This window comes from Aethalodelphis obliquidens, unplaced genomic scaffold (assembly GCF_003676395.1).
Source record: "Aethalodelphis obliquidens isolate GAN/ISIS:26980383/991018 unplaced genomic scaffold, ASM367639v1 scaffold15, whole genome shotgun sequence".
NCBI classification, from domain to species: Eukaryota; Metazoa; Chordata; class Mammalia; order Artiodactyla; family Delphinidae; genus Aethalodelphis; species Aethalodelphis obliquidens.
This window is the reverse complement of record NW_020837959.1, coordinates 28,213,382-28,240,739: the sequence shown is the minus strand read 5'-3', so window position 1 is coordinate 28,240,739 and position 27,358 is coordinate 28,213,382. Positions and strand designations below refer to the sequence as shown.

The window sequence follows — 27,358 nt, the reverse complement described above, 5'->3', positions numbered from 1 at the left end:
CACGCAAAGTGAATCTGTGGATGTACAGTGAGTGGTAAGTTAATACTCTAGATAAGATGGGACACCATCTGATAAAGTATTACTTACACTTTAAATTCATTTTGGTGGTAAAGAGATGAAACTATTCCACTCTATAAAACCATACAATCCGATGATTAAAAGAAAAATGGCCTTATACTGTAATACTACAAAGTAAGTCCTTCCAAAGAGGTTACCCTGTGGCAGACAAGATGGAAGTAAGGCTCGCTATTGTTGAGTAATTTCTAGAGCTAATCAGTGTGACATCGTAAAAAGTCTGTTTTAAATTTGGAACCTTGGTTTTCTTTAGCATTTCATTTTAAAATTCTGGAAAAAAACAAAGATGACTGTCTATAAGATACTAACATGGAGCTGAAAAAGTTTTAAAACTGTTTATTGAAATGTGAATAGTTAACCTCCGGTAAAGTATTGGAAGAACTCCACTTTCAAATAATTGGCAAGAAAAAGACACTTGATAAAATCTGTTCTAATACTGGCATAGTAGAAAATGTGAGATCAGAGATTCTAGCAATAATGAAAATAATTTACATAGCACACCCCAAATATTATTTCTTAGATTTAAATATTAATGGCATTGTTAGAGCACCCAGTAAATAAAGCAATCACAAATTTTACTATGGTTAATCACATTAGACTTAAAATATTCTCAATTTTTATTTCTGCAGAATATAACTTGAGTAGTGCTCTATTTGTGTTTTTACTAAAAACAGGGGGTTTTGTCTGTTTTGTTTTGCATTTTTGCTTTGAGTGACAAACTGATAGATTGAAACAGGCAAAGAAAAATAAAGTTGATTATAATATATGGCATATGAAAGTTTAAAAATAAAATTAATCTATAACAGTTTTGCAGCCCCCAAAAAAGATAAAACATTAGTAAGATTAATTTGCATGGAATATGTGATTTTAAAATCTTCTATTTTGCAGTTTTTATTTCAGGCATTCAAGAAAATAGTAAGTCTCAGTTGTATTACTCAAAGAGTGCTTGGTTCCCATGCCAGGATTCAAGGCAGAATTTATACATAAATTTATAAGTTCTCTGCATTAAATTCTTTCCTGATCTTAGTTGACCCATAATCTGTGGTTTAAGGAAAAATAATCTTACTTTAGGAATATATCAAATATCAAATAAATCATGTGTATTGTGAATATAAACTTTTATATTAAAACAGTGGAAGCACGATAGCAGTCAACTCATTATTACTTTATACACTGAATTTAGCAATTCTGTTAATTCTAAAGCAAATAAACAGAACTAAAAAAAGAGAAAAGGACTGCAAAATGCCAGATGGCAGTGATCTAAGAGCAGATAATAAAGTATATAAAATAGAGAGCAATAATTATTTTTTCCACCTTCCCTTAACTTTAGGAAATTTGAAAAGAAACGGAAAAGAAAAAGATATACTGTAAAATGTCTTCTTTTTATTAAAGTTAACCAAAAAAATACAATAAAATAAGATTGACACTTATTGACAAACAGTACACTTTCAGCATGTTCTTTCTCCTCAGGCTATATAATAATGATAGAAGCAAAGTAGAAGAATTAGGTTTGTGCATTTTCCCAGAGACAAAATTCAAATAAGTGGAAGAAATTGGGAAAGTATCCCACCTAGTTGATAAGGAAGACCAAATACCTTTGTGCTTGTCCCGTTTATGCTTTAGCTGTGCTGGATGGGATCTGAGTCTGGCTAGAGCCTGTTCTCGATGGTTCATAAAAATAGGACCAGCAAATACAAGGGGGCCTGAGGAGAAACATTTTGTATGTGCATAGAAAAGCTCACAAAATGAAAACACTACAATGAACAAAAATAATTCAAACTAAAAAGCATGGAAATTAAAGTTTTGGACATGATACTTTTCTCCCAAATCCCCCCCGTTAACCTCCCACTCCCAACCACAACCTACTCACCATTCTACACACAAGTTTTATTATCTTAAATATAGTTAATAAAATAAAAATTCTGATCTTTTATACTTATAAAATTATTAGGTAGTTACTAATAGTCTCAAATAGATAATCAGAGAGTTCAAATAGAATAAATCAAATTATCTTACAAATCTTTTAATATCATATATATTCAAACTTGGTAAACCACACATCCATTAAAACAAATATCTTTCCTTTTAAAATACCAAACACCAACAAAGTTTTAAATTAATGATTAGATTTTAACAAGGTCTTCAAGATTTAATATCCACATCAATCTTGATACAAAACCAAGATGTTACTGACAACTACATTCTGTCATAGAGGTAAGAAAACAAGGTGGTCAAAAACAAAAAATTCCTATGATCTGAGATATACATATTTATATACATACACATTTATATACACACATATACATACATACATACATACAACATACACACACATATACATGTATATATATATAAAATCACTGCTTTATAAAGACAGAATTGTATAAGCTATATTTGATTTGATTTACTAAAAAAGATAAATCTAACTTTATGATTTTAACCACATACACAAAATCAGACACAAGGATAAGCTGAATTTCATACTGATGATGAAGAGGGGACTCTAAACCCAGTAACATTTTTAGAACATTAACGGTTCTCTCATAAAACAATTTCTTGCTGAAGCTCCTCTATGTATGTATACATATATACATAAATATACACTGACACAGATTACAGTCATTTCTACTTATACAGTATTTAAGAAAAAAATCTGTAGCCAAATTAATTTCAATAAAATTTAAAAACTGTTTTCCCCATTACTGTTTAGCTTGAAAGGAAAACTTTAAATTATGCCTTAAAATTTTAGTTCTTTTCTTCTAGAACAGCACCACAGCTTCCTTGAGTTTTAGCAATATCAAAAATGCTTACAAATTTCAAAACACTAAATTTGACAGTTAAGTTACAGTATTTGAAAAGGAAATTGACAGTATATATGCATTGAACATTTTTAATTAAATTTCTGTGATTCTCTATAGATCTTCAGCTTAACTAATTTTTCTAACAATGCGACAAAATGAAACTACTGCTCTGTAATAAAATTTGACAAATGTCATATTAAATACCAAAGTACCCTGCATTAAACATTAAAAAATGGGTAGAAAAAAATATATTTAAATTATGTCTCTAGATATAGAAAAAAACACAAGCAGCATCAATTCTATGAAAAACCAACAATAACATATTCTATGATTACTACAGGTAGAAACATGCTAATTTAATGTTAATAGAAGAATTAAATATTATTTTCCAGTAACGCAGTATCAATCATTTTCAAACTAAGATTATATAAACTAAGCTTCATCTTTAAAATATAATAAAATGAGATACATTTCAAATATGAACACATGTCATTTCTTCAACATGCCCTATTTTTCAATTGATTTACTAAAGCAGATAACATAAATCACTCTAAAAAGCGTAAGACACTTTCCAACTATACAAAAGAATTGTAAATATTAAAATAACAATAATATTAAGCTGTATTACCACTTTCTAATTTCTGTGGTCTGCCTGAAATATTATGTCTTTCCATAAAAATATTATACCCATAATATTCAGAGTAATTTAGCTTCTCATAAATTCAATCTTTTCAGAGTCGTTTCTATACATAAATACAGAAGGCCCACTGGCAATCACACATAGAAAGTACATCACTCGAGCTCAACTTAAGTTACCATTTATAATATCAATTTACCAGGTTCTAAAATACTCTTGTATCCCATGGACTAAAATAATTTTTCTTACATAGTTAAGTCACTCATTTATTCACCAAACATTTTTGATTATCTTTAATGTAACAGATGCTAGGTATCATAGATATAATGACAAAGACACAGATCTCATTCAAATTCAGTCTACCAGGGAAGACAGAATAAAAACAAAGAATTGCAATATGTTCTAATAAATACTATAAAGTAAATCTATACACATCATATCCTGAAGAATGAAAAGTGATCAAATCAACTTGAGTGAATCAAAGAGGTTTCAAAGAGGGACTTCCCTGGTGGTGCAGTGGTTAAGAATCTGCCTGCCAATACAGGGGACACGGGTTCGAGCCCGGGTCCAGGAAGATCCCACATGCCGTGAAGCAACTAAGCCCGTGCACCACAACTACGGAGCCTGTGCTCTGAAGCCTGCGAGTCACAACTGCTGAGCCCGCAGGCCAGTATTACTGAAGCCTGTGTGCCTAGAGCCTGTCCTCTGCAACGAGAAGCCACCGCAATGCACCACAATGAAGAGTAGCCCCCGCTCGCCACAACTAGCAAAAGCCTGCGCACAGCAACGAAGACCCAACGCAGCCAAAAAGAAAAAGATTTCAAAAAATGAGAAAAAGTTTGCCAAGAGAGAAAGAAGAGAAGAGAGGGCATTCCAGGTAAAAGGAATAGGATTTATAAAAGCATGAAGACATAAACAACATTACTGTATGGTCATTAAAAACACACACAAGTGCTCACGGCGGCGATGGCAACAGCGGCAGGAGGATTGGTTGTCACCCGTTGGCTGTGCGGCGCTGCGCTCGGCGGCGGCCATTGCAGCTTATTTTCAGTTGCTTTCTAAAGACGCAAAGCTCATGGTGCAGATAGTTATTTCCAGTGCTGGGGCTGGAGGCCTGGCAGAATGGGTGCTGATGGAGCTACAGGGGGAGATCGAGGCTCGCTACAGCACTGGGTTAGCTGGAAACCTCCTGGGAGACCTGCACCACTGAGGGAATCCCTGTGCTGATCGTGGGGCATCATATCCTGTATGGGAAAATCATCCACCTGGAGAAACCCTTTGCCGTCCTTGGTAAACACACTCCTGGAGGGGAGCAAGACTGTGATGATCTTGGCTGCGAGAATGGCATCCCGTACCTGGTGACAGCACTCATCAAAAACAAGATCCTTTTCAAAACTCGCCCCAAGCCCATTATCACCAACGTCCCCAAGAAAGTATGAAAGAACCCCAGATTTTCCTAGAGAGCAGCCAACTCCTTGGACTCATGCTCTGCTGCCACCTCGAGGACAGATGGATAGTTCCCTGGGACCACAAGGGGGTCCTGTTTTAAACACAGGCCACCCACTGGGTATGAACTCAGATCCCTTCCTTATGGCAACAGGTTCTCTTGGTGGAAATTTGGCCCCATTTCCAAGGAACCCACCTCCTTTTCCAACTTCATCAGGTTCACTGGCTTCAAATCCAGCACCTTTCCCTGCTGGTGCTCGTGACCCAAGCATGGCGTCTTCTCCAAGAGGGATGAATCCCACTGGCACAGGTGCAGTTTCCTTCCCAAGGCCGGGTGGTCTCTTGGGCCCAAGCCCAGGGTCAGCTCTAAATCCTAGAGCAGGGGCTCTTCCAGGCCCAGGGCCTGTCTAACCCAAGGTTACGGAATCTCCCAGGGCCAGGTCCTATGCCCAACCCAAGGCCAGATGGTCTTCTGGGAACAGGTCCTGACTCCAGAAGTGGTGGCCCCATGGGCCCTGGATCTGGACCCAACTGAGAACAGGTGTCCTGTTGACGTCTGGGAATGGTCCTCCCAATCCTAGACATGTTGGCCTGGGCCCCGGACCAAGTCCCAACCTGAGATCAGGATTTGTAGGTACAAACCCTGCCCCAAGGTACGTTTCCAGGCCCTGGCCTTGGGCCCAACCCAAGATCAAGTGGCCTGGGTCCAGGCCTTGGGCCTAATCCAAGGGCAGGTGGCCTGGGCCCAAGCCCTAATTTGGACACCAGAGCGGGTGGCCTCTTGGGCACAGGATCTGGCCTTAAGAATGGTTGGACCTCAAAGCCCAGATCTTGCCCCCATTCTGAGAGCAGCTGGTCTTTTAGGAGCAAATTCAGCTTCTTTCTCATAAGCTTCTGGAAACGTGGGCACAAGCCCATCTTCCATGGCCAGCACACCTGGCCCCACAGGCCCAAACTCGGGTCCTGGCTCTTGGGGAACTGGCCTTCCAGGGCCAATTCCATCCCCCATGTCGAGGGCTCCTGGTCCCATTGGCCCTAATTCAGCTCATTTTTCAAGGCCCGCTGGCCCCATGGGAGTAAATGCTAATCCTTTTCCAAGGGGGACAGGTTCACGGGGATTGAACCCAGCTGGCCCTGCAAGCAAGACTTTGGTCCCATTTCCTAGAGTGGGGAGCCTCCCTGGAACAAACCCAGCTGCTTTCCCCAGACCAGGGGCTCCAATGGCTGCAATGTACCCAAATGGAATGTTACCCCCTTAGGCACCATTTCCTCTCCAGGACCACCTTGGTTTCCAGACACTGTGGTTCTGAGCAGGAGCTGTGTTTTGGGTGAAAGGGTAGATATGGAGCTACAGTCTGAAGTACACAGCTGGGGTTCAAGTTCAAATGAGCCTTTCCCCCCCCGCCCCCCGTGTCTTTCTTGACTGAAGGTAAAATGTTATCTGTGGGACATGGACTTTGGCAGGTGGGAATGATCCCCAGCCTTCCAGAAGCCTGCTGTGCTTCTGTCCCACAGCTTTCTGCCCCTTGTTTCTTACTAGTTCCTTGAATTGTTCTTGTGGACTTTTCCTCAGGGATACATTGGCCTGCAGGTCCCAATTCATATGCGGTCCCCTGCTCACCACTGGAGAATCAGCTCACTGCTCTCTAGAAGTGTTGCGTTGGTGAGTGGACCACGCTTCAGCAGCACTGACCGGGCCACCCTCTACTGCCATACCTTCCCCTGGGGGCTGGAACACAGAACAGGGAAGTGCAACCACTTCAGAGAGCCACCAAATACAATTTCTGCTTGCCTGACTGGGCCTGCAGCCCCCTTCTCCTGGGACTTACTTAGAGGAAGCCAGGATCAAGGCTCCACTGCTCACCCCACTCCCTCTCCACTGGTACTCCCAATCAAAGAACCTCAAAACTAAACTGATGTGGATGGGGTTATGTGAATTGGGGTGGGGGTGGGGGGAATGAAGGGGAGAAATCACTGTGCTTCGTTCAGCCTGATGCGAAAGGACGGCTGGTGTTTTCCTGCAGTGTATCTTTTCTTACTGTTTCTTTAATAAATGGGATGAGAGGGAAAACACACACACACACACACACACACACACACACACACAGCTGAAATGGATGGAGTATAAGGTTATGAGGCAGAAAGTAGTGGGAAATGAGTTTGGAGATGAATATACAAAAGAGATAATTAATGTCTTTTGATACCATTACACTTCATTGTAGAGGCGATGAGAAGTCCATGAAATGTTTTCAGTTAGTCAACAAGCACATATTAACTACTGACCAATTTCAGGCACCATGCAAGGTTCTAGGAACACTTGGATAAACAAGACCCCATCTCTGATTCAAGAAGCTCACAGTCTAATGGTTGAGGGAAAGTTTACATAAAACTCAAGAAGAAATTATGACGGTGTGCTATGACAAAACTTAGCACACTGGAGGGGCAGCTGGCAAAACTTGAGGGTGGGAAAGTATGGAGTTACTTTCAGAAAGTTACTGGTGATACATTTCAAGAACCTAAAAATTATTATTATCCTTTGGCCCAGTAATTATGCAAACAGAAATCTGTCCTAAGGAAAACTGAAATATTTTTTAAAAGATTTCAGCTCAAAGGTGTTATTATAACCTTATTAATTGTAATGAAAAATTAAAACAATCCAAAAAGAAGAACAGTTAATAAAAAACTATGGTATATTTTCTCACTGGAATAATATTCAGCCATTAAAACAAGATTTATAAAGAAAACGTACTTCTGTGCTATTTAAATTAGCAAGCACATAACATCGCTCACCGTTTTGCAAAAATTAAAAATAATACCTAATAAAGGTGGTGCTACAGGAAAACACCACTCTCATACGTTAGTCTTAGGAAGATAAATTCCTATAACATATTTTAAAAATTTGAAATATCTGTTAAAATTTAAAACATACACACTCTCTGGCCCAAATATGCTATTTCTGGGAAGCTCTATTATATAAACAAAAATTCCACTACATATGGCTACAAGTTTAAGAATATATTATTATAGCAAAATCCACAAAACCGTGAAAATAACCTTAATGACCATCAACAAAATAATGGCTGAAAAAACTGTGGTACAGACATATTATGAAATGTTATGTAGCTATTAAATAGAATGTGATAGATCCATATTCACTAGTATGTGTTCATGTTTTACTGTAAAATGTGAAAAAGGTGTTGCAAACAACTGTATATTTAATACAATATCCCTTCTGTAAATAAACATATGCCTACACGCTCACATATGTATAGATATCTGCACATGATTATATTTTAATGGAGTAAGATACAGAAATATACTTGTTAGACTAAACCTCATTTGCTTGGTAAAAGAGAATGGGAGGGCAAGGAAAAAACTGCTAGAAAAATTTTAAAAACGTACATAATATAACATTAAGCAAATATATGAAATATAAGATTCAGTCAGTGAGGGACTTCCTGGTGGAGCAGTGGTTAAGTATCCGACTGCCAATACGGAGACATCGGTTTGAGCCCTGGTCCAAGAAGATCCCACATGCCGCGGAGCAACTAAGCCCGTGCACCACAACTACTGAGCCTGTGCTCTAGAGCCTGCGAGCCACAACTACTGAAGCTGCGCGCCTAGAGGCCGTGCCCCAAAAAAGAGAAGCGAAGTCACCACAATGAGAAGCCTACACACTGCAACAAAGAATAGCTCCCACTCGCCGCAACTAGCAAAAGCCTGCATGCAGCAATGAAGACCCAACACAGCCAATAAATAAATAAATAAATAAATAAACTTATATATTTAAAAAAAGATTCAGTCAGTGATATAACTGGAAATGTATAAAACTCAATTAGAAGATACCGATGAAATAAATAAAAGTAATAATTTAATTAAAGGATAGCCTTGTGGAAAACACCTTTAACCTAAATTCCTGTATTAGTTCAATATGGTATTGCAATAAGGCACAAAAAACTTACGATATAATTATTAAGGGGAAAAAACAGTACACCGATATATATCACAGTATGAAATGATGTAAAATGTCTAAACAAAAAAGTATGCATGGAAAACCTTTAAGAAAGTATACCAAAATTCTATAGTGGTTATCTTTGGATGAGAATTACATTGATATTTTTTCTTACTTATGTTTTCCATGTGCTTCATATAATATTTTAATTTAAAAGGAGACTTTAAGGTAGTATTGGAAGATCAGCTACTACTGGATTTGACATGTCAAATCAAGAAAACTTAATGGTTTCCGAGGCTTAAAAATCAATAGCAATAACTTCTCAATCACTTTGAAACTGGAGAGACTATAATAAACTTGTTTTTACATTCTAATTTGTGACTATGGGAAACTGATTTGTTTCTATCAAAATAGAATCATTTTATTCTACAGAAGATGTAGGGGGTTTTATTAATAATAATCAAAATTTTGTGATGAGCATCCCAACGTTGCGAGAAAAGCAATCAAGTAGAGGCCAGAGCTGGAAAAGAATCAAATCCAAAGAGAACAGAAGTTTACTAAACAGCCCACCGCCACGCCACCACTAGCATCCTCATCATCACCATCGCCATCATCACCATTTACCCAGGGCTTAGTATAGGTCAGGCATTTGCATGCAAGTCACTTAATCCTCATCCCTACTTAACGTAGGTACAGTTGTAATCTTCATTTTAAAGGTAGGGAAACTGAGGTTCAGAGTGGTTATGCTCCAAGTAAAACTTAAGAAGCCAAGATATGAACCAAAGTCTAACTTCAGAACCCACATATTCAACCACCATGCTATATAGCTATGCTAACTATATAACTTATTATCCAAATGAGACTCTCTACTGAGAGCAAAAGGGGGGCACTGTAAGAAATACGTCCGAACAGTAGGCATAAGATGGGACTGTCCCAGGCAAACCAGGACGTAACTCACCCCACCGACAGCTCACAATCATGGAATTTTGATTTGACATTTAGGGGAAAAAGAAAGAAGGAAAAATAGGCAACATTATTTGAGCTTAGTTTTCCTTGAAACAGAGCACTGAGAAGGAATATAAAGATAAGAACATTGATACAATCACAGAAGGAATATAAAGATAAGAACACTGATACAATCACCCAGGAGTTCTGATGACTTGAAGAGTTCTACTTAAAAATCCCACTGAACAAGCACTCCACTTGTAAAGTTAATACAAGTCTCAGAGAACTTATATATCAATCAACTGTCTAATCTAAAAAACAAACTAAAAATGATCACAAACACCACTGAAATAAAATCTGTAAATGAATACTATTGGCACCTAAGAATATATATGTAAGAAAAGTATTATCTGGAAGACTAATAACATAAAAAAATTAAAGTTCCGACTTTATCAAAAAGTAGTAACCACACTACTTTCGGGGGTTTCAACAGCAACAGAAGAATTTGTGTCATAAACAGCAGCTGAACTATATCAATAGGCCTGAGGTTGATGAGCAAGGCTTTTGATACACGAGCTAGGTCCTAAAATTTTGATCAACTTTAAAACAAATAACACAAACTTGGTAAATAGGATGATAGATAAATCAAGTAAAATAATTTAACTTAATCTAATACTGAAAGGCTGAAATTTCAACACAGGTAAAGTCAATTACCAATAAGCATAATTACCAACAGACTGCTAACTGTTAGTTATCTAAAAAACACCAAGCAGAAGCCAAGGGGGGTGGGGGGGGTGTGTGTGGAGAAAAGACAAGTATGTATGTGTGGCAGTTGGAACACTAAAAATTTGACATTCCTGTTCCTCATGAGGACAAAACGAGACTAACAATCCTCGCTAGCATGGTGCCAAACAAGAGCCCTAGAACACTGTGCATGTGACTCAAATCTGTATCGAGGACCCTCTGGCAGAAATGCTGAAGCACGAGGCCCAGGTGACTGATGTAGAAGGCCCATGTAACAAACTTAGAACATCACTGCCCTAGAGCAGTGGTTCTCACACTTCAGCACCCTCAGAATGGCTGGGAAAGCTTGTTAAAGCACAGATACAATAATCTAATTTCCATAAATATTTAAATAATGGAGTTTTTTTTAACTCTTAAAGGGTTAGAGTTCATGTTTTAAAGGTCTATGATACATTTTAAAATAAAAGCCAAAAGAATATTCTGCTATCACAAAGTTTTGTTGAATAACCAGGGCATCATCAATGTTCTTTTACTTCTGATATACAGAAATATATACTATACCTAGAGAAGAATAGCTTTTTATAGAGGGAGAGAAAAAAATAAGATATATAGCATTAGGCAAGTAATTAAATGTCATCACAATGATTTGCTATACTTTGGTTGAAACGTAGGAAATTGCTGTTTTTTGTAGGTCATTTCATATGATTCAACCTAATATTTCAAAAAAAAAAAAAAACAGGTAGTAAAAGTATCACTAGTAATTAATCTTAAGCAAATCATACTATTAATACAAAAGGAATTATCACTTAATTACCATGTGTCATAAAGACCCAGAACTTAAATTTTACCCTATTCTCTACATAACATTTAATATGCAATTTTCTCATACATTTATACAATATAAATAAGAGTAGATACATTAATCTCATTACAATATCATTTAAAGGCAATGATTTTATGTAAACAAAGCCAAACTAACAGCAAATATTCACTGCATCAATTCCTCAACATTGCTTATTAGACACTATAAAGAACAATCTTCAAGCTCTAAGCAGATGTCTTATGACCTAAGTTTAATAAAAACAGAATTACCATGTGTGCTATATATTTTATATTCAATACTTACTCCATTTTATATTAAAAAAAGGAATGCCTAAAAAAGTCTGTAATGATGGTTAAATGAGTAATAGGTTTTATCTCCTGTATCAAATACCACGCCATTTTAATAAGTATTAAAATATACAATATCACTAAATATTTTGAATCAAAATTTTGCCTAGCAGAGGAATAAAATTACAGACCTTTGTAACAATCTGTCTTAATCTACAAAGAAAAGATTCTATTGGGCAAGAATAACTTTAGTAATACTTATATTTATCTCTGCTTGTTGGATATATACTAAAATACTATAATCACTGTTAAATGTAGTTTTTAGGCTGAGAAATGGTCATAAACAATGAGGAAAAGATAGATAATAAATCTATCTTTGCAATTAAAACCTGCAGACCCTCCAACTTACCCTTCTTGTACATAACCAGAATAAGCTTTTTCCGGAAAGATACATAAAAGCATAATTATGCACTAAACTGGAAGGAAGAGCAGTGAGACTATGCCCAAATGATAATAATTGTAAATGAGTAAGAAATCAGAACTTAAAATACTAAACTAATTTGGTGTTCAGAGTTAAGTAGATGAGTCAAAATATGGGTGAAGGACAGTTCTTCGAATTTGTATTTTTTTAAAGATTGCCATTGCTAACAGTTTTTGATGCTTGGCATATGGCACAATTCTTAATATGGTTGACCTATGCCATAAACACACTACCAAATTAAATGTATGTTATTAGCACAATTGTAATACCCTGAATATTTTCATAATACTTTCATTAGTTACTAGAATGTTACTAATTTTAATTTCTTACCAAATCAGCCTATTCTGTAAACTTTTAACTGGTCTCAGTATAGGGTAAGAAAATGTATTTTCACATACATTTTCTCTGCAGCTACATCTTACCTCTTCCTTCATCTAATCTGTGTCTCCTGATTACACGCTGCCGTTTTTCTTCTTGTCGTAACTGAAGGTGTTCTTCAATGTTAACCCCGGGTACTGGGACAGCTAGATGATTGACAGTCAGTCAGTCAATTAGTTTTATAATAGATATGACAGAACTATATGAAATTCAAGAAAGTAAAAGCTAGCAAAAACACTGTCTAAAACACAAATGATTTTTACCACAAGGATCTTAGCAAAAAAGAGAAAAAGCATCTCATCCCTTAATCAGTGACACACTGTCAGTTACCAAACACAGAGTACTGCATAATCAACTATTATCTTAATTTTTTAACACATATCTAAAAGGAATTATTTAGACTATCAGAAATACTACCTAACAGAAGGTCTAAAGGTATCATCTCCTTCACTGCATCAAGAATCCCTCTTTGTCTTGCCTCTTGACCATCCAATTCTCTTGCACAAGCCTTGCAACATCCACATACAGCACAGCCAGATTCTCCAGAACCACAACCACAGATCCTAAAAATAAACAAATAAATTATTAACTGAAATCCTTCTCTTTCCTTAAAACTCTGTAACATCTTTTCTGCACTTTTAAGATTAACTGACAAATCCTGATCTGAAGGGGTGATTTCATTGCTGATTCATTTAAGTTTTAAAGAAAAGGTATGAAGAGATGAAAAATTAAAAGGTATGAAGAGATATTACACACTCCTTAGAGGCATAATTGGTATATTTCTACAGAAAGACAAATGGATTCTGCTATCTTCAAAGCCATTATTAATAACGTCTTTAAAAAGGTTTCACAATTAGCGAGGCACCAGCAGCTTTAGTATTAAGAGGTTAGCAAACAAACAACATGGCTATCTCCCAGATAAGGGAGATGTGGGCAGCCTTCAATGAGTGAGCCCAGCTTGCCAGCTTCATGAATTCTGTCTCCTTACCCCTCCCTCTCCTTTACACGCCATCATCTCCCATTCTCTTTCACTGCATCCAATTACTTGTTATTTTTCCTCTTCTTTGTCCTTTTCCTATCATTTGTGAACTAAGCATATGGCCTTTGATTATAACATAAAAGAAAACAAAAACACTCCCAGAAGCTGGCTAGAGGGTCGGTGAACACTAATTTCTTAGTCACATATCCTGCTGAAGTCCCAGCTTTAAAGTTATTTGGTTGGATCAGTCCTGAAAAACTTGTGACAGCCTCACTGAGCCTCTCCCTGGTTATCCAGATTTGTGGAGACACAAGAGAAAGGATCTACCTGGCAACAGTTTTGAAACACATAGCTAGGTGCCCTGTGAAACTCCTGGCTTTCAAAAGCCAGTATTAGTGACAATTTGGAAGATCACTTACTACAACAGTAACAAACTGATAAAAATAATAGGCCCTACTGACTTGGCCATGGGCACTATTTTAAAAATAATGTTTAATTCTAAATTTATTCTAAGATATGTAGTCACAGTTTTATGATATTTAAGTCATCTGTAATAGTGCTTAGTGACCTCCATATTTATTCCTAAGTTGACTTTATTTGTGTGTTTATTTCTGCTTCACTAATAAAGAAATTACTGTACTTGGTTAGATTCTATCCATTTAAATCTGTAAATAATTATTGGAAACTGATAGTATATCTCTGGGGAAAAAAGAAGAAGAAGAATTAACTTCAGAAAGGATCAAAGACTTTAGAAATTCACTTATGACATTTATCAATGGCTTAGGTTCAGAGATTGGGAACACTTATTTTTAAATGGAAATAGCTTGGGAAAGATCCAAAAAGATAAATTTCAACTCCAATGTTGTTTTTAAAAAAAAAAATCACAGAATCTTTCTTTAATCCAAATTAAACTTTAAAATAAACAAGTTAGGGGCTTAAATACACTAAACAGAGCCAAATATATAGCTTTCTAGAAGAAATACTATCCTTTGATAAAGAGAGCCAAAATATTTTTTAACAGACTAAAAATGCAAAGAAAATTTATTGTTAAAAAATCATAATATTCCACAGCCTAAAAGAAAAGGCCTATTATATATGATCTATTTAACTATGTTAGGTCAAGTATAAACCCAGAAATATACTCATAGGAAATCCAGACATTATTTGGGAAGAAGCACCTGAATACTAACGAGGTGTCAAATAGGGAAGCCAGAGAGGAGGAGGTGGCTGTTCTCACTCAGGCTTTTTTTTCACAATATTCCCCCTACTTCCCAAAGTCGGCTAATTATCATAAATAATCTGATCTTACAAAGATCAGATCTATCATAATACAAAGATGTATGATAATTAATTTGATCTCCCAAAGGATACCCCATTGTATTATATTAGCTATAAACGGCAACACAAAAATAGGACTTGAAATTCTCTCCAAGATTCTAGGGGAAAACCTGCATTCTGATTCTGCCAAACTCACATATTAACTTTAAAGTGATAACAACATAGAACCCTGGGGGAAAAAAAGTAGTCCAACAAGAATGAAAAGGGTAATTATAACAGGAATAACGCAACTTTAGAAGTGACAGCCCCTCAAACTCCTAAAATTGCGAATAATTTATCAATTCAAAAGAAAATTATATACCCCTAATTGAGTATTCTATATGATTTTGATAATTCCACACCGAAAAAATTCATGTTCAACACAAATAAATAGATCTTTGGCATTAAAGCAGTCTTACGAAAAGACTACAAATGAAGGCACAGACCCAAGCATTAAGGAAATTTATGACCTGTTTTAAAATAATGGCTTAAGTCAGACAGAGACAAATATCATATGATATCGCTTATATGTAGAATCTAAAAAAAGGCTACAAATGAATTTATCTACAAAGTATCAATAAAAACAGAGTTAAGATGTAGAAACTAAACTTATGGATACTGGGGGGTAACAAGGGGAGGAGGGATAAATTGGAAGATTGGGATTGACACACACACACTACTGTATATAAAACAGATAACTAATAAGGACCTACTGTATAGCACAGGGAACTCTACTCAGTACTCTGTAATGGCCTATATGGGAAAAGAATCTAAAAAAGAGTGGATATATGTGTATGTATAACTGATTCACTTTGTTATACACCTGAAACTAACACAACATTGTAAATCAACTATATCCCAACAAAATTCAAAACAAAAACAGAATCTGAATAAATGGAAACACACATCCTGTTACTGAGTGGGAATATTTAATACCATAAAAATCAATTCTTCTAAAACTAACAGATAAATTAAATGCAATTTCAATTTAAATTATATTTTTTTAATTAAATACTAAGAAAAGTCCCCCAAACAATTAAAAAAGACGGACACTGAGAGTAGCTAACCTTACTAAATGTTAAAATACCATACAAAACATAAACCACATAATATTAGCATAAGACTGGATCAGTAGGTCAGGGAAATAATGGAAGGCCCAGAAAATAGATTCTGATATATAAGGGAATATAATAAATGATAAATCTGGTAGCCATTTCACACATAATGACTGTACAACTGGCTACTGGTAAGAAAATACAGTTAGATGTCTAGCCCACATCAGAACAATAATCATCCATTGGCTTTAAAATTTATTAATGTAAAAAGAAATAAAAGTCTTTTTGAAGAATATTTAAGATATCATATAATCATCTAGAAACTGAGACCTTTCTAGTCTAGATAGAAAATTCAAAAATTTCCAAGAAATACGTATTTGCTTCTTAAAAATGTTAAGTGCTTTTGCGTAACAGAATATAACCTAATTTAGTTATATGATCATAAGTAAATTGGGAAACACTATTTGTAGAGAAGACAGAAAACAGTTAATATGAAGAATATTCAGCGAACATCTTTCAATTTTTAAGGATAAAAACAATACAAGCAGAGGTTTTTAAGAGAAAACTCACAGAAGAGTATATTTAAATATCCAGGAAAAATGTGAGTCATGGAAATATATATGAAAATAATGATGAGATATCACTTCACATTCACTGAATTGACAGAAATTAAAGAATTATATGATCTGCTGCTGGAAGTATTTCAAAAGAAACTGCCTTTTACTGCTGTTAGTGAAAACAGAAACCCTTCATTTTTAAAAACATTAACCACCATAAACAAAACAAACAAAAACAAAAACCAATAGTTTTTAAACAAGCAGTAACAGTCCTGGAAATACACTCCATAGAAATAGATTCACCAATACATAAAAACACAATATATGTACAAGTACATTTTTTTGTGAAATAAAAATTTAAGTAATAAAATGAACTGAGGAACTTGAGGAAAAAATTTAAAATAAGAGAGAACTTCAAGATGTCAGAGGAGTAAGACATGGAGATCACCTTCCTCCCCACAAAAACATCAGAAATACATCTACATGTGGAACAACTCCTACAGAACACCTACTGAATGCTGGCAGAAGACCTCAAACCTCCCAAAAGGCAAGAAACCCCCCACGTACCTGGATAGGGCAAAAGAAAAAGAAAAAACAGAGACAAAAGAATAGGGATGGGACCTGCACAAGTGGGAGGGAGCTGTGAAGGAGGAAAGGTTTCCACACACTAGGAAGCCCCTTCGTGGGCAGAGACTGCGGGTGGCGGGGCGTGGGGGAAGCTTCGGAGCCGTGGAGGGGGGTAAGCTTCGGAGCCACGGAGGAGAGCACAGTAACAGGGGTGCGGAGGGCAAAGCGGAGACATTCCCGCACAGAGGATCGGTGTCAAGCAGCACTCACCGAGAGGCTTGTCTGCTCACCCGGGCGTGGTCTGGGAGCTGAGGTTCGGACTTCGGAGGTTGGATCCCAGGGAGAGGACTGGGGTTGGCAGCGTGAACACAGCCTGAAGGGGGGTTAGTGCACCACGGCTAGCCGGGAGGGAACCCGGGAAAAAGTCTGGAGCTGCCGAAGAGGCAAGAAACCATTGTTTTGGGGTGCGCGAGGAGAGGGCATTCAGAGAACCACCTAAACAAGCTCCAGAGATGGGCGCGAGGCGCGGCTATCAGCGCGGACACCACAAGGCATGAAAAGCTAAGGCCGCTGCTGCAGCCACCAAGAAACCTGTGTGCAAGCACAGGTCAATGTCCACACCTCTCCTGCAGGGAGACTGTGCAGCCCGCCACTGCCAGGGTCCCGTGATCCAGGGACAACTTCCCCGGGAGAACGCACAGCACACCTCAGGCTGGTGAAACTTCATGCCGGCCTCTGCCACTGCAGGCTCGCCCCACATCCGTACCCCTCCCTCCCCCCGGCCTGAGTGAGCCAGAGCCCCCTAAGCAGCTGCTCCTTTAACGCTGTCCTGTCTGAGCAAAGAACAGTGGCCCTCAGGCGACCTACACGCAGAGGCGGGGCCAAATCCAAAGCTGAAACCCTGGAGCTGCAGGAACAAGGAAGAGAAAGGGAAATCTCTCCTAACAGCCTCAGGAGCAGCGGATGAAATCTCCACAATCAACTTGACATACGTACCCTGCATCTGTGGAATACCTGAAGAGACAACGAATCATCCCAAAACTGAGGCAGTGGACTTTGGGGGAAACGATATATATATATTTTTTCCTTTTTCTCTTTTTGTGAGTGTGTATCCTTAGGCTTCTTTGTGTGACTTTGTGCGTATAGCTTTGCTTTTACCATTTGTCCTAGGGTTCTGTCTGTCCTGTTTTTTTGTTTTTAGTATAGTTTTTAGCACTTGTTATCATTGGTGGATTTGTTTTTTGGTTTGGCTGCTCTCTTCTTTCTTTTTGATTTTTTTATTACTTCTTAATTTTTTTATTTTTAATAATTATTTTTTTATTTTTTATTTTAACAACTTTATTTTACATTATTATCATTATCTTTTCTTTCTTTCTTTCTTTCCTTCTCCCTTTTCTTCTGAGCCATATGGCTAACAGGGCCTTGGTGCTCTGCCAGGGTCTTAGGCCTGTGCATCTCAGATGGGAGAGCCGAGTTCAGAACACTGGTCCACCAGAGACCGCCCAGCTCCACATAATATCATTCAGCCAAAGCTCTCCCAGAGATCTCCGTCTCAATGCTAAACCCAGCTCCACTCAACGACCAGCAAGCTACAGTGCTGGACACCCTATGCCAAACAACTAGCAAGACTGAAACACAAACCCACCCATTACTACACAGGCTGCCTAAAATCATAATAACGTCACAGACATCCCAAAACACATGACCAGACGTGGCCCTGCCTACCAGAAAGACAAGATCCAGCCTCATCTGCCAGAACACAGGCACTAGTCCCTTCCACCAGGAAGCCTACAAAACCCACTTAACCAACCTTAGCCACCGGGGGCAGACACCAAAAACAAAGAGGAACTACGAACGTGCAGCCTGAGAAAAGGAGACCCCAAACACAGTAAGTTAAGCAAAGTGAGAAGACACAGAAACACAAAGCAAATGAAGAAGCAAGGTAAAAACCCACCAGACCTAACAAATGAAGAGGAAATAGGCAGGCTTCCTGAAAAAGAATTCTGAGTAATGACAGTAGAGATGATCCAAAATCTTGGAAATAGAATGGAGAAAACAGAAGAAACGTTTAACAAGGACCTAGAAGAACTAAAGTGCAAACAAACAATGATGAATAACACAATAAATGAAACTAAAAATTCTCTAGAATGAATCAATAGCAGAATAACTGAGGCACAAGAATGGATAAGTGACCTGAAAGATAAAATAGTGGAAATAACAACTGCAGAGCAGAGTAAAGAAAAAAGATTGAAAAGAACTGAGGACAGTCTTAGAGACCTCTGGGACAACATTACATGCACCAACATTTGAATTATGGGGGTCTCAGAATAAGAAGAGAAAAAGAGAGGGACTGAGAAAATATTTGAAGAGATTATAGTTGAAAACTTCCCTAATATGGAAAAGGAAATAGTTACTCAAGTCCAGGAAGCACAGAGTCCCATACAGGATAAATCCATGGAGAAACACATCAAGACACACATTAATCAAACTATCAAAAAGTAAATACAAAGAAAAAGTATTAAAAGCAGCAAGGGAAAAACAACAAATAACATACAAGGGAATCCCCATAAAGTTAACAGCTGATCTTTCAGCAGAAACTCTGCAAGCCAGAAAGGAGTGGCAGGACATATTTAAAGTGACAAAAGGGAAAAACCTATAACCAAGATTACTCTTCTCAGCTAGGATCTCATTCAGATTCAACAGAGAAATTAACACCTTTACAGACAAGCAAAAGCTAAGAGAATTCAGCACCACCAAACCAGCTTTATAACAAATGCTAACGGAACTTCTCTAGGAAGGAAACACAAGAGGAGGAAAAGACCTACAATAACAAACCCAAAACAATTAAGAAAATCGTAATAGGAACATACATATTGACAATAACCTTAAATGTAAATGGATTAAATGCCCCAACGAAAAGACATAGACTGGATGAATGGATACAAAAACAAGACTCGTATATATGCTGTCTACAAGAGACCCACTTCAGACCTAGGGACATATACAGACTGAAAGTGAGAGGATGGAAAAAGATACTCTCCATGCAAATGTGAACCAAAAGAAAGCTGGAGTAGCAATTCTCATATCAGACAAAATAGACTTTAAAATAAAGACTACTATGAGAGACAAAGAAGGACACTACAGAATGATCAAGGGATCAATCGTAAATATTTATGCACCCAACATAGGAGCACCTCAATACATAAGGCAAATGCTAACAGCCATAAAAGGGGAAATCGACAGTAACACATTCATAGGAGGGGACTTTAACACCCCCTTTCACCAATGGAGAGATCATCCAAAATAAAAATAAATAAGGAAACACAACCTTTAAATGATACATTAAACAAGATGGACTTAATATATATTTATAGGACATTCCATCCAAAAACAACAGAATACACTTTCTTCTCAAGTGCTCATGGAACATTCTCCAGGATAGATCATAGCGTGGGTCACAAATCAAGCCTTGGTAAATTTAAGAAAATTGAAATCGTATCAACTATCTTTTCTGAACACAACGTTATGAGACTAGATATCAATCACAGGGAAAAAATCTGAAATAATACAAACACATTGAGGCTAAACAATACACTACTTAATAACCAAGAGATTACTGAAGAAATCAAAAAATACCTAGAAACAAATGACAATGAAAACACAATGACCCAAGACCTATGGGATGCAGCAAAAGCAGTTCTAAGAGGGAAGCTTATAGCAATACAATCCTACCTCAAGAAACAAGAAACATCCCACATAAACAACCTAACCTTACACCTAAAGCAATTAGAGAAAGAAGAACAAAAAAAACCCCAAAGTTGGCAGAAGGAAAGAAATCTTAAAGATCAGATTAGAAATGAAGGAAACGATAGCAAAGATCAAAAAAACTAATAGCTGGTTCTTCGAGAAGATAAACAAAATTGATACATCATTAGCCAGACTCATCAACAAAAAAAGGGAGAAGACTCAAATCAACAGAATTAGAAATGAAAAAGGAGAAGTAACAACTGACACTGCAGAAATACAAAAGATCATGAGAGATTACTACAAGCACCTTTATGTCAATAAAATGGACAACTTGGAAGAAATGGACAAATTCTTAGAAAAACACAATATTCTGAGACTGAACCAGGAAGAAATAGAAAACACAAACAGACCATCACAAGCACTGAAATTGAGACTCTGATTAAAAATCTTCCAACAAACAAAAGCCCAGGACCAGATGGCTTCACAGGCGGATTCTATCAAACATTCAGAGAAGAGCTAACAGCTATCCTTCTCAAGCTCTTCCAAAATATAGCAGAGGGAGGAACACTCCCAAACTCATTCTGCAAGGCCACCATCACCCTGATACCAAAACCAAAGATGTCACAAAGGAAGAAAACTACAGCCCAATATCACTGATGAACATAGATGCAAAAATCCTCAGCAAAATACTAGCAAACAGAATCCAACAGCACATTAAAAGCAACATACACCATGATCAAGTGTGGTTTACGCCAGGAATGCAAGGATTCTTCAATATACGCAAATCAATCAATGTGATACACCATATATAACAAATTGAAGGATAAAAACCATATGATCATTTCAATAGATGCAGAAAAAGCTTTTGACAAAATTCAACACCCGTTTATGATAAAAACCCTCCAGAAAGTAGGCATAGAAGGAACTTACTGCAACATAATAAAGGCCATATATGACAAACTCACAGCCAACATCATTCTCAATGGTGAAAAACTGAAACCATTTCCACTAAGATCAGGAACAAGACAAGGTTGCCCAATCTCACCACTCTTATTCAACATAGTTTTGGAAGTTTTAGCCACAGCAATCAGAGAAGAAAAAGAAATAAAAGGAATCCAAAATGGAAAAGAAGAAGTAAAGCCTTCACTGTTTGCAGATGACATGACACTATTCATAGAGAATCCTAAAGATGCTACCAGAAAACTACTAGAGCTAATCAATAAATTTGATAAAGTAGCAGGATACAAAATTAATGCACAGAAATCTCTTGTATTCCTATACACTAATGATGAAAAATCTGAAAGAGAAATGAAGGAAACACTCCCATTTACCACTGCAACAAAAAGAATAAAATACCTAGGAATAAACCTACCTAAGGAGACAAAAGACCTGTATGCAGAAAACTATAAGACACTGATGAAAGAAATTAAAGACGATAGAAACAGATGGAGAGATATACCATGTTCCTGGACTGAAAGAATCAACATTGTGAAAATGACTCTACTACCCAAAGCAATCTACAGATTCAATGCAATCCCTATCAAATTACCAATGGCATTTTTCACAGAACCAGAACAAAAATGTTCACAATTTGTATGGAAACACAAAAGACCTCGAATAGCCAAAGTAATCTTGAGAAAGAAAAATGGAGCTGGAGGAATCAGGCTCCCTTACTTCCGACTATACCTCTAAGTTACAGTAATCAAGACAGTATGGTACTGGCACAAAAACAGAAATATAGATCAATGGAACAGGATAGAAAGCACAGAGATCAACCCACACACACGGTCACCTTAGTTTGATAAAGGAGGCAAGAATGTACAATAGAGAAAAGGCAGTCTCTTCAATAAGTGGTGCTGCAAAAACTGGAGCGCTACATGTAAAAGTATGAGATTAGATCACTCCCTAACACCATACACAAAAATAAACTCAAAATGCATTAAAGACTTAAATGTAAGGCCAGACACTATAAAACTCTTAGAGGAAAACATAGGCAGAACACTCTATGACATAAATCACAGCAAGATCCTTGTTGACACACCTCCTAGAGAAATGGAAATAAAAACAAAAATAAACAAATGGGACCTAATGAAACCTAAAAGCTTTTGCACAGCAAATGAAACCATAAACAAGATGAAAAGACAACCCTCAGAATGGGAGAAAATATTTGCAAATGAAGCAGCTGACAAAGGATTAATCTCCAAAATTTACAAGCAGCTCATGTAGCTCAATGTCAAAAAACCAATCCAAAAATGGACAGAAGACCTAAATAGACATTTTTCCAAAGAAGATATACAGGTTGCCAACAAACACATGAAAGAATGCTCAACATCACTAATCATTAGAGAAATGCAAATCAAAACTACAATGAGGTATCACCTCACAGCAGTCAGAATGGCCATCATCAAAAAATCTACAAACAATAAGTGCTGGAGAGGGTGTGGAGAAAAGGGAACCCTCTTGCACTGTTGGTGGGAATGTAAATTGTTACAGCCATTATGGAGAACAGTTATGGAGGTTCCTTAAAAAATTAAAAATAGAACTACCATATGACCCAGCAATCCCACTACTGGGTCTATACCCTGAGAAAACCGTAATTCCAAAAGAGTCATGTACCACAATGTTCACTGCAGCTCTATTTACAATAGCCAGGACATGGAAGCAACCTAAATGTCCATCGACAGATGAATGGATAAAGAAGATGTGGCACATATATACAATGGAATATTACTCACTCATAAAAAAAACTGAAAATGAGTTATTTGCAGTGAGGTGGATGGACCTAGAGTCTGTCATACAGAGTGAAGTAAGTCAGAAAGAGAAAAACAAATACAATATGCTAACACATATATATGGAATCTAAAAAAAAAAAAAAAATGGTTCTGATGAACAGCAGGACAGGAATAATGCTGCAGATGTAGAGAATGGACTTGAGGATATGGGGAGGGGGAAGGGTAAGCTGGGACGAAGTGAGAGAGTAGCACTGACACATATATACTACCAAAAGTAAAATAGTGGGAAGCAGCCGCATAGGACAGGGAGATCAGCTTGGTGCTTTGTGACCACCTAGAGGGGTGGGATGGGGGGTTGGGATACGGAGGGTGGGAGGGAGACACAAGAGGGAGGAGATATGGGGATTTATGTATATGTATAGCTGATTCACTTTGTTATAAAGCAGAAACTAATACATGATTTTAAAGCAATTATACTCCAATAAAGATGTTAAAAAATAAATAAAGTAAAATAAAGTAAAAGGTTTAAAGAAATCAAATGAAAGAAAAGCACAATAAAATAACACTGAAGTAAATTATAGTAGAATTATAAGAATTATAATTACATGCCAGTGTGCCTTTAAGAACAACACAACAGAATGAACTCTAGAATAACTTTGAAAAGGAATGTGTTTTACGTAATTTCTACTATTATTTTATCCTGAGTCTTAATCATTCCCTTACCCTCCAGGGACTCTGTCCGGACGTCCACTGCTGACACAGCTGGCTCCATAACCGGTACAGTCTCCACACACGGTGCACACCATGCACTGCTCCAGCTTCCACTTGTGCATGCCTGGAGGACACATCATGGACTTCTCGTCTTTATCATCTAGCTCTTCTTCCAGGTCCTCATCCATTGCTGTTGCCATATTTTCAACTCCAAACCCTATTTGAAAGATCAGTTTATAATTTTCATCTAGATTATTCCCATGTCTAAAAAACTGGTAATTTTATTTCCCAATTTAAAAAATGTAGAACACATACTAATCCCAATGGATATACACAGGAATGATAAAATATTAGAGGAACAAAAATAAAATTTAATTTAGGGATGCTAAATTTAGGATGCTCTCTCCATTTCCTTTCTGCAAAAAGATATATCTAGGGCTTCCCTGGTGGTGCAGTGGTTGAGAGTCCACCTGCCGATGCAGGGGACGCGGGTTCGTGACCCGGTCCGGGAAGATCCCACATGCCGCGGAGCGGCTGGGCCCATGAGCCATGGCCGCTGAGCCTACGCGTCCGGAGCCTGTGTTCTGCAACAGGAGAGGCCACAACAGTGAGAGGCCCGCGTACCGCAAAAAAAAAAAAAAAAAAAAAAAAGAGGCAGTGATGGCAGGAGTATCTCGTAGCTGTTACTTTCTGTCACTCGTACGTCTAATTTTTTCTGATTTTAGTCCCTACTTTCCATCCTCACCACCAATACTTTTGTTCAACAGACCAAAGAAAGTCTCCTAACCACATGATAAAAGCCAAGAGTTCGTCCACTCTAGAACATCCTCTCATTGTTGGAAATTAGCTTTTTTTTTTAAATAAATTTATTTAATTTATTATTTATTTTTGGTTGCGTTGGGTCTTCATTGCTGCATGCAGGATTTCTCTAGTTGCGGTGAGCAGAGGCTACTCTTTGTGGCAGTGTGCAGGCTTCTCACTGTGGTGGCTTCTCTTGTTGCAGAGCACAGGCTCTAGAGCGCAGGCTCAGTAGTTGTGCGCACAGGCTTAGTTGCTCCGTGGAATGTGGGAGCTTCCTGGACCAGGACTTGAACCCATGTCCCCTGCATTGGCAGCTGGATTCTTAACCACTGCGCCACCAGGGAAGCCCGGAAATCAGCTTCTTAAAATATGTATTTGATCCTATGACTTCACAATTTACAAACCTCCCATGACGTTCAAAGGTCTTCAAAAGAACAGAACTTCTTAGCAACATACAGTCAGTCACAACATGGCTCCCGATTTTCTCCAACCTCATTTCCTCCATGCAAACTGTATTCCAGCTGAACCTAAATTCCCTCTGCTTTATAAACATCCTGTGTCCTTTCACATGCTCAGGGCCTTTGCTCATTCCTGCTCCACCTGTATCTCTCTGCCTCATTCATCGGATGCCTCTTCCTATCTCATCTACCAGAGAAACTCCTTTTCAGCCTTCAAAAACTCAACTTGGAGGTCATTTCCTATGAAAGCACTTACAGTGTTTTCCAGGGTAAGTGATTATCTCTTCAAAGCCTGTTTATACCTCAATTACAACTTATTTAATTGTGTTATAATTCACTCAACTATTTTTTTTTGATTGAACACCAACTATGCCCCAGGCATTCCTTTATGTCAGAGTCAGCAAACTTTTTTGTAAAGGGCTAGATTGTAAATAATTTAGGCTTTGGGGGCCACATAAGTCTATGTCACATTTTTTAAAAAATAACCCTTTATAAATATAATATACATTCTTAGCTTGAAGGGCCATACAGAAACAGGCCACAGAGAAGATAAGGCATCAGATTATGGTTTGCAGATCTCTGCTCTAGGCACTGAGGACTATGATAGTGAGCAATTATAAAGCTTGCAAGCTAGTAAGAAAAATTGACATTAATCAAATAACCATACTGCAAGGTATAAACATACAACTGTGACAGAATTATGAAGAACATATAGTGCTACAAGTCCATAAAATGAAAGAGCAAATCTGTGGGAATCAAGTAATTATTTTTTATGTTTGTCTTTCATAGCAGACCTAGATCCTCAAAGACAAGGTTCTATCTTACTCACTTCATCACTTATTCTTAGTCAACCTTATTCTCTGACCACTTACACTTATAACAGACTCAGTACAAATGAACTCATAGGAGACATAATCTTTTTTATTTTTGCCAATTCTAATCTGTGGACAGGTTGAGAAATTAGATGACCAAGTATTGGATAACTATGTCAAGAGTTAGAATAAAGAAATCCTTAAGAAGGCATAAGTCATATTTTTAACAACAACAATAGCTAAACCACATCGAGCATTTACTTGTAACTGGCTCTATATGTATTACTCATTTAATCATCCCAACAGTACTATAACTATCATGCTCAAATTAATCTCTAAATTCAAAGCAATCCCAATCACAGTGACAAGTAAAAAAACTGATTCTAATTCACATGGAAAATAAAGGCCCCAACCTGACTACATAAAGCAAAAATTTGTAAGGAAAGACAATGAAGAACTTGTCAAAATTTTTAAATTATATATAACAAATGAAACCATAAATAAATGTAAAAGATAAGCCACAGGTTGGTCAAAGATATTTGCAAGGCATACAATACAATATACAAAAAATTCCTACAAATCAATAGGAAAAAAGGCAAGCAAACAAGAAAAGTTTGAAGAGAATCTAACTCACTATTAATAGTTGAGGGAATGCAAATTACAAGAGAGACTCAGTAATTCTACTCCTAGTTAAATATCCAAAAAAAGGGCACTCATATTTTCACCAACATTTACTAGAATGTTCAGAGCAACACTAACACAAGCCAAACTAGAAACTACCCCAATGTCCATAATACTAGAAAAGATTTTAAAACTGTGGTATATTCACACAATTTAATACTATACAACGATGAGAATGAACAATATATAACTAGCTGGCAACAATACGGATGAATCTCATAAAGCTGAATGAAAAGAAACTAGACATGAAAGAACTCATACTACATGATTCCATTTACATAAAGTACAAATGTATGCAAAACTAATTTATAGTGTTAAGTGGAGAGGTAGATAGTAACTGGAGAGGTACATAAGTGGGGGCTTCCTGGGATG

The 27,358-nt window shown here is 37.2% G+C and overlaps 1 protein-coding gene and 1 pseudogene across 1 annotated transcript in view; one reads left to right on the top strand and one right to left on the bottom strand.

Annotated features, from left to right (window-relative positions):
* Nucleotides 1-27,358, bottom strand: part of MYCBP2 (MYC binding protein 2) — a 272,440-nt gene that overhangs the window by 170,760 nt on the left and 74,322 nt on the right. The window contains exons 15-18 of the mRNA XM_027116051.1: nt 24,247-24,451; nt 12,987-13,132; nt 12,614-12,715; nt 1,671-1,778 (exon numbers count right to left, since the gene is read on the bottom strand). Of these exons, the coding sequence (XP_026971852.1) occupies nt 1,671-1,778; nt 12,614-12,715; nt 12,987-13,132; nt 24,247-24,451 (561 nt within the window). The remainder of the gene's footprint in view (nt 1-1,670; nt 1,779-12,613; nt 12,716-12,986; nt 13,133-24,246; nt 24,452-27,358) is intronic.
* Nucleotides 4,428-4,952, top strand: LOC113625460 (chromosome transmission fidelity protein 8 homolog pseudogene; annotated as a pseudogene).